At 36.4% G+C, this 19,551-nt stretch overlaps 1 protein-coding gene across 2 annotated transcripts in view; it reads right to left on the bottom strand.

Moving 5' to 3' along the window:
- The window catches only part of Frmd3 (FERM domain containing 3), a 219,931-nt gene that overhangs the window by 67,672 nt on the left and 132,708 nt on the right, over nt 1-19,551 (bottom strand). For both annotated transcript variants that reach the window (XM_006981403.4, XM_006981404.4), the window contains exon 6: nt 9,492-9,615. In XM_006981403.4, coding sequence (XP_006981465.1) covers nt 9,492-9,615 — 124 coding nt within the window. The remainder of the gene's footprint in view (nt 1-9,491; nt 9,616-19,551) is intronic.

Here is a 19,551-nt window from a genome sequence, read left to right as displayed (position 1 = left end):
TTCATGACGGCTAAGAGCTACATTGATCTGTGGATATAAGAATACCTGTTTAGAATACAGTTAAAAATTATACTGGTTTAGGAAAATGGCAGTGGTGAGTTCTGCTCTAGGTTCCATGCTCTCACCACCCATTGGTAGTTTACAGTATCAGGAGTGAATTCCATCTGACTGTGCTCCATGGTTTCTTCTTTCCCCTATAGAAACATTTTAGTTTTATGATGTCTCTTCTATCACTTGTGGGCTTTAATTCACAAGCTAATGGATTCCTACTAATAAAGTTCTTTCTTACACCTATGTCCTATAAAGTACTATCTTTTGACTTGCAGTTTCAGTGCTTCATATTGAAGTCCTTCATCCATTTGAACATTATTTTTGCATAGGCTGATAGATAATGGGTTTAATCTCATTATTCTATGAGTGGAAAATTTGCACCAGCACACTGTCTTTTCTCCAATGTGTATTTCTGGCATCTTTGTTATATGTCAGATGGCTATAATTACATTCATTTATGTTTGGGTCTTATGCTTTGTTCCACTGATCTAAACATCTGTCTGGGTGTGTACTTGTTATTACCATGCTTAGTATGGTACTTTTTATATTACTGTAGCTGTGTGACATAGCTTGAAATATGGTATTTTAATCACTCCAGTATTGACCTTTCTCCTCAGGGTTGTTTAGCCTCTCCAGGGTCTTTGATTATTTCATATGTATTTTAGGACTCTTTTCCTATTTCTGTAAAGAATACCATGGGCAATTTTGATTGGGATTGCATTGAATCAGTTAACTATTGATAGAATGGTCATTTTCACAGTATTAATTCTACTAACCCATGAGCATGGGCTGTGTGTATAAATTCTAATGTCCTCTCCAATCACCTTTTTCATAGATTTAAAGTTTTAATTGTAGAGGGATTTTTTTACCAACTTTGTGAGTTTTTTCTTAGATATTTTATTTTGTTTGAATAATTGGGAATGTGAGTGTGTCTATGATATCTTTCTCATTGTATTTGTTGTTAATATATAGAAAGGCTACAGATTTTTGTAAGTTTTTTTTTTCTTTTGCCAAGTTGCTGAAACTGTCAACAATTTCTAGAAGTTTTACACTGTAATTTTTGGAACCCCTTATATAAATCATATCTTCTGCAGATAGGGATACTTTGGTTTCTTTCTTTCTTTTTTTTTTTTAAAGATTTATTTATTATGTATACAGCATATATGACTTCAGGCCATAAGAGGGCGCCAGATCTCCTTACAGATGGCTGTGAGCCACCATGTGGTTGCTGGGAATTGAACTCAGGACCTTTGGAAGAACAGTCAGTGCTCTTAACCTCTGAGCCATCTCTCCAGCCCTGGTTTCTTCTTTTTTACCTCTATTTTAATTTCCCTTTTTATGTCTTGCTGCTTTAGCTAGTGCATCAGGGGCTATACTGAAAAAGAGTGGGGTAGTGGATGTTTCTGTCTTACTTGTGGTTGTAAAATATTTTAAGTCTCATTTTTAATTGTTTGATAAGTCCATAATACATAAAATGCATTTTGATCAAATCAAATCTTCCTCCACCTCTAATTCCTAGCTCTATGTTCCCTCCAAATTTAATATGCTCTTTTTTAAAAAAAAATTTTTTTTGATGAAGACACATGTGCACATGTGGATTTGTCATAGACAGCATCTAGTATATTGAAATATGTTCTCTCCAGTATTACTTTGTCTAAGATTTTTATCATGAAGGCATTTGGGATCTTGTCAAAGGCTTTTTTGGCATCTCTTGAGATGATTCTATGATTTTTGCCTTTGAGTTCATTTCTGTGCTTTACTACATTTACTTTTTACCTGTTGCACTATCCCTGTATCTCTGGGATAAAGCCAACTTGATCATGGTGCATGGTCTTGTAAAATGAATACTGATTTTATTCATAAAACAGGATTTTACTGAGGATTTTTGCATGTATGTTCATCAGGAGTACTGGACTGTAGTTTCCCTTCTGTTTGTTGTGTCTTTACCTGTTTTTGGTATTAGAGTAATACTTGCTTCAAAGGAGGAGTATTCTTTCTATTTTAAGATTTTTAACAATGTAAGAAATATTGGTTATAGATATTTTTTGCAAGCCTTGTAGAAATCTGGTGTGCATCCATCTGGGGCTGTTCTTTTTGTAGTCTGAGATCTTTTTATTATTGTTTCAATCTCCTATTTGTTATAGATTTATTTTTTTTTAATTTTATTTATTTTATTTTACAATACCATTCAGTTCTACATATCAGCCACAGGTTCCCCTATTCTCCCTCCCCCCTCACCCCCTCCCCTTACCCCCAGCTCACCCCCCATTCCCACCTCCTCCAGGGCAAATTCCCCCCCCCCTCCCCCGAGGACTGCGATCAACCTGGTAGACTCAGTCTAAGCAGGTCCAGTCCCTTGTAGATTTATTTAAGTTGATGATCTCTTCTAGTTTTAACTTCGGTGGTTTGGATGAATCCAGAAATTCATCTATTTCTTTTCTATTTTCTAAGTTAAATGAAGATAGGTTTAAAATGTACTCTCTTATAATGTTCTTAATTTCTTTACTGTCTGTTATAATATACCCCTGTTCATTTCTGATTTGGTTAGTTTGTGTTACCTCTTATTTTCTTTTGGTTAGCTGGGTGAGGGGTCTGTCAATCTTGTTTACCTGTTCAAAGGGCCAGCTCTTAGGCTCTGACCTGAAAGCCTCCTCCCAGAGGACTAGCTTTCATTGTACCAGAAAAACAACAACAACAACAACAACAACAAAAAAAAAAAAAAAAAAAAAAAACAAAAACCCCCCCCACCATGTTAGTTTCAAAAGAGGGATGAAACCAACAGTTTTACCCATCTATGATTCCTATAAATCACAATAATGACCAGCATAGCATAATAATCCTAAGGGACCATTAGTAATACATATAACTTTGCCGTAAATAACAGCTCTTTTGATTAAAATTAAGGTCCACTCACCAAGCTCAAAATCATGCCTGGTAATGGAAATCTAGCCAGCTACCCAGGACTAGTGAATTCATTGATCTTGAAGAATAACCTACAACTGCCTCTTTACTAAACCAGTGTAATTCCTAACTAAATTCTAAATATTAATCCTTATTGTCACAGAAAAGGATAGCCTGGACCCCTTATCAAGGGAACTTCTCTTTCCAACAGAGAAGACAATCACAAAACCCCACAACTGATCAGAAGGTAGAGTTGTGGAGTCCAAACACAATGGATATATGTACAGTGAAACTCCTTCACCTAAGGCTCAGAGGTAATTGCAAAAGAGAGTGTAGAGAGATTGTCAGAGCCAGACAAACAGAAAGTTTGCTGTGAGATTATATCCTAGAAGCTACACCCATGAAGTCTCACCAACATGGTTGCCTAAATACAACCTAAACAAGGAAGACACCAATAAACAGGCTAAGATGGAAGAAGAAACGCTCATAAGGCCCAATCCTAAGCAGACACACACACACACACACACACACACACACACACACACACACACACACACGCTGTTGGAGGATAAAATGTCCTTGTGAACACAGAGAAGCTAAGAAAGTTAAACACACACGTTTATTTCTTCAAAGGAAGGTGATGTTTACCTGTCTTCCACTCAGAGTGTTGGGAAAGGATATAGTTTATAACCTGGTGATCTTTTGCTATTTATAGGGCCAGGCTTCACTAGAATCCCTCAGACTATTATGTGTGTTTATCAGACCTCTCAGCCCCATGCCCAAATCTTGAGCATTGCTTCTTAGTCCATAAAACCCATCCTTATGAGAGATGTCACTTGTACATTACAACAGCCTAAGTAACTTCTGTGTTATCTTAGGGCCAGGCCAAATCCTCACTCCCACAGGCATTATTTTTACCCCAGTCATTCTCCCTAGACCCTTACCTTAAGCATTGTTTCTAAGGCCACAGAATTCGTCTTTATGAAAAAAGCAGTATGCACTTTGTAAAGAGTTTCAATGAAAACATGTCTTAAGCTTTGTTGTGCATACAGGACTGAGTTAATTGTCATCATAAAACTTTTCCCCAAAACTGTGCTTTGCTTAAATATAGCTAAAATAAACCATCTGGTGCCAGATTCCAGAAGTCTGGCCCAGCACCACCTAAGCCCGGCTGAGCTGAGTTTCATTCTTATTTCACCAATATCATTTCCCTGTTGGTTGTAGAGCTTGCCGGGACCCCCCATAAAACATGCAAACACACACACATATGTAACAACAACTAAATAAAAAGAAGCTATGAATTTTAAGGAGAGCAAGGTATATAGGAAGCTTGGAGGGAGAAAAGGGAGGGGGAGAACAATTTAATTATATGTGTATTAATCTCAAAAAATGTAAAGAAAATTCACATTCATTTAACAACCACTGTTTCAGTTATTGCTGAAAAGAGCATTTCATTGTGTGTGAAAAAAACGATTTGTATTTCATCCCAATATGTGGTCAACTATAGAGGATCTTCTTACTACTGAGCAGACTCTACATTCTTTGGTATTTGAGAGCAAGTTCTGTAGATCCTGCTTAAATCCATTTGATATATGATGTCATTTATTTCGATGTTTCTTTTAAATTTTTTTCTAGATGACTTGTCTATTGGAGAGAATGGGGTACCAAAGTCACCCACTATTATTGAATTGGAGTTAATGGTTACCTTTAATTTCAGTAGTATGCTTTTATTAAATCTGGCACCCCAGAGTTTAGTACACATATATTAAGGTTGTAATGTCCTCTTGATTAATTTGATTAACTGTTCCCTTGATTATAAAGAAGTATCCTACTTTGTTATTTCTGATTGATACTGTACTATGTTTCTTAATTACTTTTTTCTTTTCTTTTCTTTTTTTCTTTCTTTTTTCTTTTTGGAGACAGGGTTTCACTGTGTAGCCCTGGCTTTCCTAGAACTCACTTTGTAGACCAGACTGGCCCGAACTCACAGACATCTACCTGCCTCTGCCTCCCCAGTGCTGGGATTAAAGGTGTGACCCACCACCACCTGACTTTTTTCTTCTATTTTTTAATTTTTCTTGTTACATGTATATAGGCTTATAAATTCATAACTATAAGCTCTGAGTCCATGTAATGTTACTCATATGTTTATGTTTTTAGGACTAATCACATGGTATAGGTTAACCAATTAAAGGCCTTACCCCTGGTAAAGGCTGATTCTTCCTTTCTTAGCAGTTATTAATTACCTGTAGCTCTTCATCTAGTGGTCGGGCCTTGTGAAATTTTCGCTACCTGTCTTTGTTAGTGTTTCTACTGCTGTGATGAAACACTATGAACAAAAGCAGGTTGGGGAGCAAAGAGTTTATTTGGCTTTTACTTCCACATTGCAGTTCATCATTGAAGGATGCCAGAACAGAAACTGAATATGGCAGGAACCCGGAGGTAGAAGCTGATGATGCAGAGGCCATGGAGGGGTGCTGCCTACTGGCTTGGTCAGCCTGCTTTCTTTTCTTTTTTTTTCTTTTTAACAGAGCTGAGGACCGAACCCAGGGCCTCGAGCTTGCTAGCAAGCGCTCTACCACTGAGCTAAATCCCCAACCCCAGTCTGCTTTCTTATAGAATCCACGACTACATGCCCGGGGTGGCCAGACCCACAATGGGCTGGGACCTTTCCCATATCAATCACTAACTAAGAAAATGTCTTACAGGCCTGCCCAATCTTATTGAGGCATTTTCTCAATTGAGGCTCCCTCCTCTCCACTGACTCCATCTTGAGTCAAGTTGACAAAAAAACTAGCCAGCACACCACCTACATTGGATATCAAGTAGTGTTGTCATTGTTTGCATATTATTAAGGCTTCTGTGTTGTTTTGACTTCATGAGTGCAACTTCCCTGTCCTATATAACAGACATAAACTCACAGTAAATGTCCTGGTCTTCTGGCTCCTACAACTTTTTTCTTTGCCTACCTACTGTGATAGTCTCTCAGCCAAATGCTTAGGGGCTGTGTTGTAGATGAATCAGTTGGGCCTGGGTACACCATGGTCAGTTGTTCTTTGCATTTTGAATACTGTGTCTTTCTGTAATGGTCTCATTTGTTGCAAAAGAATCTTCTTTGATGAGGGGTGAGAGCTACACTCATCTGTGGTTCTAAGTATTTACCCTGCTGTTAAAAACTATACTGGTTTAGGAAAAGGACAGTGCAAGTTCTCCTCTAGTTTCCATTGTCTCACCAGCCACGGGTAAGGTTTATATTACCAGGCATGAACTCCCTCCTATTGAACTGGACTCAAGTCCAATTAGACAGCTGTTAGGTGTGACTATTGCAATTCTGAGTATATCTTGCCATGCCGGCAATTGCTGTGGCTCATAGGCATTGCAGCTGGGTAGGACAATTGATTTATTTTCCCCCTTGACAGCTTCTTGCACAACAATTTTTAGTTCTATAAAAGATAGTCTTCAGGGAGGAGACTGGCAGGTCACTTGCATCTTGATATGCCAAGTCCTGTGTTCAAAGTGTGTGGTTTCTTCAGCACTAGTGATTTACCTTCAAAATTTGGGATGCAATTAAGGGCAAGTAAAATAGCCTATATTGTCTTAGAGGTCTCTTGGACTCTCTTGATCAATAACTGGATAGGAGGTTTCTCATGACTGTTATAACAGCTTTTGCTAAATAGTCTATGGGTCTCATGGGTAGTAACATCACCCCAATGGCATAAGTCCATTTAAACTCTATCTATCTATCTATCTATCTATCTATCTATCTATCTATCTATCTATCTATCTATCTCTATAATCTATCTACATCTCTATCATCTATCTATCTCTATATGTATCATCTATCTACAGATATATTTATAGAACATGTACTTTTAGATAAACATAAAATTATGTCCTAAGACTTTTTCAAACATCTTTAGTGTTATGTATCCCTGTACTTTTCCTCTCCCTTTGCATTGTCCTCCATAAGCCCACCCCAGTTAAACTCATTTTTCTGATTTCCACCTTCATAGCACCTGTCAGGTAAGGTCATTTTTTTTGATAATAGGATATTGACACCTGCTTGTTTTCTGGTCTCATTTTCTTTGAATCTCTTTCCCATCCTTTCACTTTAAGATGAATTTTGATTTAGTTTCTTAATCCATATCATTAACCTACCTTTGTCTTTTGATTGGAAAGTTGTGGTCACCAGTATTTAAAATTATTATTGAAAAGTAAGTGTTGATGACTATCATTTTTCTGATGGTTAAATTTTTAGTCCTATTTTGTGTTTCTATAATTACAGCTTCATTTGTCTTCTTTCTACAGTTTCTTGCTTATGTTTTTTCCTGTGTTTAGTTTGAAGTATTATTTCCAGCATTCTCTGTGGGCTGGTTTGTTGAACATGAATTCTTTTATTTCATTTATATCATGGACATTTTTTCTTTCTCCTTCAACTCTTGCAGTTTTTCTGGGCACAGCATTACAGGTTGGTATATTACTTATCTTTCTACTGCTGTGGTAAGACATTTTGACTGAAAGCGTCTATTTGGGCTGATGTTTCCAGAGGAGTAAAAGTTCACCACCACCATATTAGTGAAGTGTAGTAGCCAGCAGACATGGCAACTGGAACAGTAAGCTGAGAGGTCACTTCTTAAGACACAAACAGGAAGGAGAGAGAGAGAGGAGAGAGAGAGAGAGGGAGAGAGAGAGAGAGAGAGAGAAAGAGAGAGAGAGAGAGAGAGAGAGAGAGAGAGAGAGAGAGAGAGAGAGAGAGAGAGAGAGAATGGAAGCAACACTAATGTTTTAAATTCTCAAAGCCCACCCCCAGTTAGATACTTTCTCCAACAAGGACACACCAACTGGGACTCATTTCTTCAAATCTATATGCCTATGAGGGACACTCGCATTCAAACAACCACAATTGGCATCCGTAGTCTTTTTGTCCTGACACTTTCTCAGGCCTTGCTACTGTAGCACCTGAATAACTACTTGCTTCCTAGTACTGCCCAATGCAGGAGTAATGTGGGCATTAGTATTAGGTAACTAATGGATCATGTTCTGATATCAATGTTAACTAACAGGAAACATTCTTTGTCCTCTTCAGGATCTACCTTCCTTGACCTTCACGGGCACACAAATAGTGCCTGCTTCTTAAAAATTGGAAGGATAGGGCAGAATAGTGTTTAGAAACCCCTTTGCATTATATTTTGGCATCCTGGAAATACTCCATAAATATTTGCCATTACAATATTCACCAATAATTTAAAGCCTTGCAACTTCTAGCCATGGAAGAGCTACCTTTTCTACCAATCCATGCAATGAATCCAACTTACTCATCTAATAACTCTCATCACTTGGTTCCTAAGAAGAATAATTCTATACCACAGTTCCGTTAACTGGAATACTGGAGTCATTGTTCTATATAGTAAATTTATTTCCCAAATATAGAGAGAATAGTGAATATTCTGTATATATTTCCAACACATATTCTTTAATAGAAAATTTTTAAGGCAAGCCATAGAAATTGTGTATTATTTTCTGAAATAGGCACAATGCTGTGATGTCTAAGAATTCTGAAAACAAAAGTTATATTTTCTAACCTGAAACATGCTGCCACCTTGAGTAATCATACATGTATTGTGAGAATGAAAATACAAGAGTGCCACAGGCACTACTTTCTTGATTATTAGAGGCCCATACAGCAGGAGGAGAGAAAAACTAGTATCTAGTTCTTCATCATAATTATCATAGCACTGCCTGTCTATGCTATTGTCACATTATTTTTCTGCGATTTATATAGGATCTAAATTCCAGCTAACTGCAGACTAGCATACCTAAGTTACCTGAATTACAAGTTGGCAATGATTTCTAAGCATGCTTCATTTTGCTCCATCTACTTATGCTTGAATTCAAATTCCAGAAATGTACAAGTTGCTTAACCTCTCTGGACCCAGTTCCTACATACATAATGGAGAAAAAACCCATAATATTTCCTTCCTACATTGTTGTGATGATTAATTGAGTATGTTCAATGTGTACAATAGCACGGTATCTGGTACTCAGTGATGGTCTATTCAATTTGGTTCTCTGACAATTATCACTCTAAAGTTATCATTCTAAGTATTAGAGACAAGCAAAGGAATAACATACACTAAATCTCATCATTTTGAAATCAATTAAGAAAATGGAACCTTTTCAATGAATTCAATTCTACTTAAAGTCAACACTTCTAGCAAGGGCCACGAGAAAGGAAAAAGCAAGATTCAAATATGCAAAGATGGCTTATTAACCTTGGATATATTTTTGGAAACTTAGAAAGGCTAGGAATATATTTGCATAAGAAAATACATACCTTTTTCACGTCCGATCACTCATAGGCACTATCTTGGAAAAATCTTACACTAATTGAGATGCTAAATCATCCTTTGTAGGGCCCAGAAATGTTTCTCTGCAACCTGAAGCTGTCTACTCACATTTGAAACAGTACGACTTCACATGATTCTAATTTTCTATATAGTAAGAATGCCTTTTCATTTTTATATCTTCACTCAAATTACCTGAGTTCATTGTTATGAATTTCCATGATTTTTCTTTCCAACTTCTGTGACTGCTTGGGGAAAATCTCAAACTCACTGATATAATTCTCAGGATGCTCATCAGGATAATAATCACCGAACTCAGCTGTAACCATCAAAAATTGGAGAAAAAGAGAGAAATTAAAAACAACACACTCAGGGCACATATACACTGTCTTTCACTATCCAGAATAAGAATATAGACGGAGCTTACCCAATATAGTGAATTTGTACTCCTGGGGAGAACACCAGTCTCATTTTCCAGAGACATATTCGTGTTCACATCTGACTATGTGAGTGTGGGTACCTGTTAACTCTTTCTGTGCCTCATTTTCTGTGTCCTAAAACAATTTAAAGCATTGTTGTTTTTCATTAGGGCACTGTTGACATTTAGGGTGTGAACAATTTTATTGTTTCAGATTTTCCACAGATGTGTAGGACCTGCAGTCATTGCAATGTTCATAGCAAAATCACACTGTTATCATCAATAATAACACCCTCCAGAGCTAGTCAAAGGATATAAAATTTCAATCATGTAGAAGAAATACATTCAAGATATCTATCGTGCTACATAGTGAGTATACTTTGTATACTATTTTTAAAAATAAGTAGAATAGATTTGGAGTGTTCACACAAAATTATATATACATATATATCTTGAATTTAGAAACCATAAAATGCACACCTTCAAAACGCCATATTGTATGCTATAAATATATATAAGGTTTTGTGGTAGATCTTTTTCAGCTCTTTGAGGAACTTCCACACTGATATAATGGCTGCAGCAGTCTGCACTCCCACTAGCAATAAATAAGCGTTCCCATTCCCTCAGCATGTTTCTTCATTACTCTTTTTGAATCTTAGCCATTCCAACCACAGTAGGATGACATCGCAAAGCACTTTTAATTTACAATGGATAATGATAAGACCCCCCACCTCCAGTGGCTCTAAAGTTCAGTCATAATTGAAAACAAGTATCAAAATTTAGTTCATGATACACTATTACCAGCCATTTGTATTTCATCTTCTGCAAACTCTGTATTTTGTTTCATGACACACTTTAGGATTGGGTTACTTTTCTTTATGTTTATTTCTTTTTCAATTTCTTGTATAGTGCAGATACTAATACTGCTGGTAACACAGCCATTAAACATTTTTTTTTCTATTCTGTAAGTTACCACTTCATTCAAATAACTATGTCCTTTGCTATAGAGAAGAGATTTAGTTTAAAGGTCTTTCCTGTGCCTATAAGTTCAAATATATACTGTACTTTCTTTCTGTCAGATTCAAGAGATCAGGTCTTTCTTTCTTTTCTTTCATTCTTTCTTACTTTTCTTCTCTTTCTCTTTCTTCTCTCTCTCTCTCTCTCTCTCTCTCTCTCTCTCTCTCTCTCTCTCTCTCTCTCTCTCTCTCTCAACAGAGATGGCTGTCCTGGAACTTATCCATAGACAACGCTGGCCTTGAATTCACAGAGACCCACTTTTTTCTTCCTCCTGAGTGCTGGGATTGGATTAGTGTGCGCCACCACCACCCAGCTCAGGATTATGTCTCTTAAAAAGATTTATTACTCACAAATTGACAGGAAGAACAAAAGCCTAGATCCTTAATAAGCTGTTCTTCTGGGAATCATGAAAGCCACCTCTGTCAGAGAAATCTTGTCTGTGCTGTTTTTCTTACTATAGCTCTGTAGTATAATTGGAGATGAAGGATGGTGAGATCTCCAGTGATTCTTTTATTGTTCAGGATTGTTTTAGCTATCCTGTCTTAAGGTTTTTGTTTGTTTGTTTTATCATACATCTCTTTCACATGCTTGTTTAGAGTTACCCCAAGGTACATTATATTTTTGATGCTATAGTGAAAGATATTATTTATTTTCCTGGTTATTTTTTCAGTTCATTTGTCATTTGTATATAGGAAAGCTATTTTTTTTGTTTGTTAATTTTGCATCTTACTAGTTTTCTGAAAGTGATTTTCAGCCAGAGGTATTTCCTGGTGGAATTTTTCGGGTCCATTTATGTATATTATCATATCATCTGCAAATAAAATACTTCAACTTTCCCCCTTCCTATTTGGATCCCCTAGATTTCCATCAATTGTCTTATTGCTCCAGCTAAGATTTTAAGCACTATGTTGCACAGGTATGGAAAGACTGGACAATCTTATTTTGTTCTTGACTTTAGTGGAAATACTATGAGTTTCTCTTCATTTAATTTGATGTTGACTATGGGATTTCTGTACAATGACTTTATTATGTTGAGGTATGTCTCTTGTATCCCTAATCTCTCCAGGACTTTTATCATGAAGGGGGTTGAATTTTGTCAAGGGCCTTTTCTTCTTCTAATGAAATGATCATTTTTTGTCTTTCATTTTGTTTATATTTCATTATATTTATAGATTTACATATGTTGAATGATCCACGTACCTATTGGATGAAGTCTACTTGGTCATGATGGATGTGTTCATGGGTTTGCTTTGCAACATTTTATTGAGTATTTTTACATCTATGTTCATAAAGGAAATTGGTCTCTTTCTTTGTTGGGTCTATGTGTGCTTTAGGTATCAGGGTGACTGTTACCTTCTAAAAAGAATTAGCCAATGTTCCTTGTGTTTCTATATTGTGGAATCATTTGTGTATTATTGAGGTTAACTCTTCTTTGAATGTCTGATAGAACTCTGGGCTACAACCTGGACATTGTGTGTGTGTGTGTGGGGGGGGACGGGGGAGGGTTGGTAGATTTTTTAATTACTGCTTCTATTTTATTAGGTATTATAGCTCTGTTTATATTTCTTTCCTGATCTTGATTTAGCATTAGTTGGTGATAAATATAGAGAAAATTACCCATTTCTTTTAAGTTTTCCAACTGGATGGAGTACAGTTTTTTTCAAGTATGTCTTTATGATTCTCTGGATTTCCTTTGTGTCTGTTTTTACGTCCCCTTCTCATCTCTAGTTTTATTAATTTTCATCGTTTCTCTCTGACTTTTAGTTAATTTGGCTAAGTATTTGCAAAACTTATTGATTTTCTCAAATAATTAACTCTTTGTTTCATTGAGTCTTTGTATTTCTTGTTTGTTTCTGTTTGATTTCAGCCCTGAGTTTGAGTATTTCTTGCCATATATTCCTTTTTAGTGTTATTTCTTCTTTTTGTGGTAGAACTTTCAGGTGTGTTGTTAAGTTACTACTATGAGAGCTCTTTGTTCTTTTTTTTTGTAGGTACTTAGTCCCATGAAGTTGCCTCTTAGTACTGCCTTCATTGCTTCATAAGTTTGGGTATGCTGTATTTTGTTTTTATTCAATTCTAAAGATTTCATATATTTCTTCATCTCTGCCTCAACCCATTTTATATCCAGGAATCCATTGTTCATTTTCCATGAGTTTGTAAGCTTTCTGTTGTTGTTGATATACAATCTTAATTAATGGTGATCAGATAGGATGCAGGGTGTTATTCCAATTTTCTTGTATCTGTTGAGACTTGCTTTGTGTCAGTTTTGGAGAATGTTCATATCATAAACTTCTGAAATGAAGGTATATTCTTTTGTGTTTAAGTGAAATGTTCTGTAAATATCTGTTAGGTCCATTGGTTTATGACACCAGTTAGGTCCAGTGTATCTCTGTTTAGTTTTTGTCTAGATGACCTGCCTATTGATTAGAGTGGAGTACTGAAGTCACTCACTATCACTGTGTGAGGGTCAATATGTGATTTAAACTGTAGAAGTATTTCTTTTATGAACTTGGGTGTCTTTGTGTTTGATGCATAGATGTTAAGAACTGCAATATTCTGTTGGGGGATTTTTCCTTGGGTGAATATTTAGTATCCTTCTCTATCTCTTCTGATTAGTTTTGGTTTGAAGTCTATTTTGATGAATATTAAAATAGCTACACTGGCTTGTCTTATGCCCATTTTCTTGGAATACCTTTTTCTATCCATTTAACTTGAGATGATGTCCATCCTTAATGTTGAGCTGTATTTCCTAGATGCAGCAGAAGGATGGATCCTGTTTTCTAATCTTCTCTGTTAGTCTATATCTTTTTATTGGGCAATTGTGACCATTGATTTTAAGAGTTATCAATGAGCAGCATTTGTTGATTCCCATTACTTTGTTGTTGTGGTGTTCCTCCCTTTTGATTTGGTGTTCTGCTTATATCTATTCCTGTGTTTTCTTGGGTTAACCTCTTCAGGTTAAAGTCTTCCTTCTATCACCTATGTGGGGTTGCACTTATAGACAGACCCTTCTGGCTCTTACAAGCTCCACTGAGCAGTAAAGATTAATTCTAATAGGTCTACCTTTATACATTACTTTGTCTTTTCCCTTTGCAGATTTTAGTATTCCTTCTTTGTTCATCACATTTAATGTTTTGATTGTTATGAGCTTAGGAGACTTTCTTTTCTTGTCCAGTCTATTTAGCATTCTATATGCTTCTTGTACCTTTGTAGGCATTTCTTCCTTTAGGTTAGGACATTTTTCTTCTATGATTTTGTTAATTTTTTTTCTGTGTCTTTAAGATGGGATTCTCCTTCCTCGATTCCCATTTTTCTTAGATTTGATGCTTTCATAATATCTGAGAATTCCTGGATGTTTTATGTCAGGAGATTTCAGATATAAGATTTTCTTTGACTGGTGTACCAATTTCTTCTATTGTATCTTAAATTCCTGAGATTCTGTCTTTCATCTCCTCTATTTTGTTGGTGGAACTTGTCTCTGTAGTTCTTGCTTGAATTCCTAAAGTTTTCATTTATAGAATTCCCTCAGTCTGGATTTTCTTTATTGATTCTATCTCCATTTTCAGGTCTTGAACAGTTTTCTTCATTTTCTTTCATTGTTTGTTTGTGTTTGCCTGTATTTCTTTAAGGAGTTTATTAACTTTCTCTTTGATGACATTTATAATATATTCATAAAGGCAATTTTGAAGTTCCTTTCTTTTACTTCAGCTATATTGCTTTTCTCAGAGCCTACTGTAATAGGGTTGCTGGACTCTACTGGAGACGCATTGTCCTGACAGTTACTGATTGTGTTTTTACACTGGCATCTAAGCATCAGGATTTGAGATTATTATAATACTAGTTGCTAATGTCTGGACTTATCTTTGTTGGTGGGCATTCTCTTCTTTGGTTTCTGTTGCCCTTGCTGGTTAGTAGGAAATTATAGTAGCTGTGTGAGTTTCCTGATAGGGAATGCTTCTTAGATCTTTCCAGGTGTGGCCACTGAGGTTCTGGATAAATGTGTTTGTAGGTACAGAGTGCTGACACTTAAAAATGGGGATGGGATAGAAAGGGGGCCAAGGGAATCATAGGAAGGAGGAAAGCAAGGTATGCCACCAGGATCTGCTTAGTCCCTTGAGAATGGGAGCAGACAGGGAGGCAAAGCCACAGCAGGTGGTGTGCTACTGATCTGGGGAGGTGACTGGGGGACTAGATTTATAGATGAGGAAGTGGAGGAGATATAAGGATCATGTACCTGCTACATGCTCACCTACCTGCCACCTCCTCTGGCTGGCTTGGCTGGCAGGTTCCCATAGAATACCTATGGGGATTGGTGGATGAGACAAAGGGGTTGGGCGGTTAGGAAGTATGAAGGAAAAGATCTGTGTCAAATTATCAGGTCTTATGTTGAGGTCCTCAATCTATATGGAGTTTAGTTTTGTGCAGAGCAAAAGATATACATCTAGTTTTCTTCACTTACATACGTCTATCCAGTTTCATGAGTAATATTTTTTAAAAATGTTATATTTTCTTTAGTGTGTATCTTTCAAATCTGCAAAAAAAAAAATCAGGTGTCTCAAGGTATGTAAATATGTGTCTGGGTCCTCAATTTTATTCCATTGATCAATGTATCTGTCTTTATTCTATTAACATACTGTCTTTTTTACTGTAACCGTGCAGTATAATTAAAAACCAGGAATGGTGATATCTAAAGTTTTTTTTCAGTGTTGTTATTGCTGTCTTGAGATTTTTTGTTTCCATATTAAATTTCAGATTTAATGGTTTTTTGTTTTTTTTTTTTTGGTTTTTCGAGACAGGGTTTCTCTGTGTAGCTTTGTGCCTTTCCTGGAACTCAACTTGGTAGCCCAGGCTGGCCTTGAACTCACAGAGATCCTCCTGCCTCTGCCTCCCGAGTGCTGGGATTAAAGGCGTGCGCCACCACCGCCCGGCTCAGATTTAATTTTTTTTTCAAAAAATTATGTTTGAATTTTAAATGGGGTTGTAAACTGTAAACTGCTTTCAATTGGATGGTCATTTTCAAAATGCTAATCCTAGCAAGCCACGAATGGGTATCTCCTTCAATTCATTTAAGTTTTTATTATATAAATCTTTCACCTCTTTGTTAGGTTTGTTCCAATGTATTTCACTTTTTATTCAGCCCATTGTGAGTGGTATTATTTTCCTTATATCTTCCTTGGTCTGTTTGTTGTTTGTATATAAGAAGGCTACTGTTTTTTTGCCTTAATATTGTAATCTGCTTCTTTGCTGAACGTATTTATGAGCTGATGGAATCTTTATAGTCTTTTATGCATAAGATCATATCATTTGCAAAATAGGATACTTTGACTTACTTTCTTCTTTCCTATTTGTATCCTCTGGATTTCCTTCACTTCTCTCACTGCTTTAGCCAGGACTTTGAATAGCATATTGAATAGGAACGGAGCCAGTAGATATCCTTGTCTTGTTTCTAGTTTTAGTGGAAATGGTTTAACTTTTTCTCCAGTTAGAATGATGTTGGTCCTGAGCTTGTAAATTGCCTTCATAATGTTAAGATGTGCCACTTGTTTCCTTATTTTCATTAGGACTTTGTCATGAAGAAATATTTGTTTCTGTTAAAGTCCTTTTCTGCATTTAATGAAATGGCATTTAGTGTATTTATTTTTTGGATTATTTTAAAAAATATTTACTATGTTGAACCATTCATGCAGCACTTAGATGAAGTTAACTTGATTATAGTGGATAATCTTTCTGATATGTTTTTTAAATTTAATTTGGAAGTGTTTTATTGAGAATTTTGGTGCTATGCTCATCAGATATGTTGGCCTATAATCTTCCATTTTTTATTCGTGTTTGTCTGGTATGGGTATTAAGATAATACTGGCTTTATAAAAAAGAATTTTAAAGTTTTCCTTCAAGTTTTTGTTTTGCAGAATATTTTGAGGAGTGTTATTGTTAGTACTTCTTTGAATTCTATCTATACCACTCTTGAACATATATCTAATAGATTTTGTTGCTACAGAGATGCATACTCATTTATGTTCATTGATGCTTTATTCACAATATTCATCAAATGGAAACAGTCTAGATCTCCATCAACTAATGGTGCATAGAAATGTTTCACATACACAATAGAAGATTATTCAAGCTGTTAAGAAATAAAATTTGCACATAAATGAATGGAACTGGGAACAGTAACTTTGAGTATAACAAAATTCATAAAGACAAAAAAAATGCATGTTTTCTCTTACATATGGAAGTTAGCTATTAAATTTTAAATACATATGTTTCATTTGGAATATCCATAGAAGTTAGACAAATAATAAGGAGCCCATGTGGAGGATGGTTTTTTTCAAGACAGATGAAATAGAATATAATGTTACAAAGGAGCAATGGGCAAAACAAGAAAGATTAAGTTGGATTGGGGCGGGAAAGGGAGGATAGAGAAGTCTTGGGGAAGGAACAACTAACAGTAAAATCATTATGATTTACTATATATTGGGGTAGATTAAAACTAGATGCCATATGCTAGGAAATTAAACTCCTAGTACCAGGATTGGGCTGCCTCTTTTTGAGTTATTGGCCAATGAGTTCTCGTAGACCTCTCCCCAGGCATTATAAGCTATTTCCAATGCTATTGGTTATTCTCCAGAAGTGGACAATAACCAATAAGAACCTATTGATGAAGATATCACATGCCTGAGTTACAGAACATGGAGAAATCTAGCTGGTAATCAACTGGAAGTTTCATTCCTACTGACTAGCTTTCATAGTGCTGGAGTTTGCTGTGAATGCTGCTGAAGGAGACAATCATTAATATCATCAAGTTCTGAACTCTATAAGCCTAGATAATAACCTGCCTGGCAAGATATGCCAAATGATGCAATAGCAGCACAAATGTTATGATAACAACCTTTTTGTAAAAAAAAAAAAATGGACTTAAGGACCACTCCAAAAGATGGAACCCATTGTCAGTATGGTTAAGAACGTGTGACTAGATAGGACATTGGTAAAACTTAGTATAAAACCTACTCTTATTATTCTCATAAATGAATATAGGTCAACTCTCATCAAAGAAACAATTAACATAGAGACACATAACTGCAGAGTATTCAGAAAAAAGAAACTTCAGGGTTCTCAGCCCTACATGGCATGTGTACATCATATGTCTCCCCTCAAAGCTCAGGGATCAATGTGGAAAATGAATGGAAATACTGAAAGATCCAGGGCAGTGGATAACTTCAAGAAACTGTTTTCTAGATTAAAAAAGGAAACTCACAGAGATTGAGACAGCATACACAGTCTGGAGGGAGGGGAGAAGAAGGGAGTTGGGGAGAAACATGAAGATGGGTGGATATGTAGCAGGGGAAGATCTGGAAGGACATAGAGGCAGGGATGAGTGTGATCAGAACTCACTGTTTAAAATTCTCAAAGGATAAATAAAACATTATAGAATATATACAAGGCTTATGAATTTAAAAGTTAAAAAAAAATTCCCGGGCGGTGGTGGCGCACGCCTTTAATCCCAGCACTCGGGAGGCAGAGCCAGGCGGATCTCTGTGAGTTCGAGGCCAGCCTGGGCTACCAAGTGAGTTCCAGGAAAGGCGCAAAGCTACACAGAGAAACCCTGTCTCGAAAAACCAAAAAAAAAAAAAAAAAAAAAAAAAATTCCAAAAACTTTGGTGGTGGTGATGAAAGACTATAAGGAAACAGTATTTTCTAGATTAAACAAGGCAGAAACACATATGAACTCACAGCAATTGCAACAACATACACAAGATCTGCACAAACTCAAGTCGACAAAATCCCAGCATGGAGTAGGAGATGTAGACACAGAATCAGACTGCTAGCTTGGGAGACATTGACATTTGGTGGCTGCTGCTAGAAGAAGGAAATTAAGTTTCCTTGAGAAAAATGATACTTACTATATCAAGAATACTCTAGAGCTGGCCCCACACCCAGGAGTAATCAGCCAACACAAACTCTCAATATTTCCAGGACAAGTTCCTATCAGAATGTTTTCTGAAGGTCATATTCCCAGCCAATAGTTTCTTAGACCAAGAATATTCTGTCTTGAGCTGCTGGGAAAGGATTGTGCAGGTAGAACATACAATGAGAAGAGTGATAACACAGAGGAACCTCTGATGCTTTAAATGAGAATGTGCTCCATAAGCCAAGTTTTATTTTGTTTCAGCACTATTTTGTCACATTGGGTTTCATTTTTTGTTTGCTTTGATTTCCTTTTTTTTGTTTCTTGTGTGTTTTCTTTTGTACTGTCTGTAGAGTTACTGTAAAACCCACAGTGATTTACCACCCCCTCCTTGCCTTACTGTCTTCCTCTTTCTCCCTCATCTTTTCTTCCCATAAATAGGTCATTAGAGTTCATAATATAGGGCTAGTGAGATGGCTCAGAAGTTAAGGCAATTGCTGCCAACTCATATGAGGTAGATTCCCAGGACCTACATTGTGGAAGGATAAAACAAGTTCTGTGTGCTGTAATTTGTTCTCTGACTTCCAAATGCATGCCATAATATGTACACACCTACACATATATATCTGTAGACACATACATGCACATATAACAATAAATAAATGTAATAAATTAAAACCAAAAGAATCTATGCTAAAACTTGCTAGAACACTAGAGTTACATAAGGAATCCTTGTGGCCAGCTGCCTTACAACAGGTCCAGGAGAACAGAATGAATTCTTCTTCATTTATGTATTGGGCCCATCCTTGCCTCTGTCCCTCAGGCCACCTTCCTTCAAAATCTATTTTAACAATAAAAGTGATCCTTCTCCAGTGTCTAGCCTGGAAATTTTGCCTGATGTTCTTTTCTAGGCA

The sequence above is a fragment of the Peromyscus maniculatus genome, chromosome 2 (assembly GCF_049852395.1).
Source record: "Peromyscus maniculatus bairdii isolate BWxNUB_F1_BW_parent chromosome 2, HU_Pman_BW_mat_3.1, whole genome shotgun sequence".
Taxonomy (NCBI): Eukaryota; Metazoa; Chordata; class Mammalia; order Rodentia; family Cricetidae; genus Peromyscus; species Peromyscus maniculatus.
The sequence above is the reverse complement of the archived record's forward strand: the minus strand, read 5'-3'. Positions and strand labels throughout refer to the sequence as shown.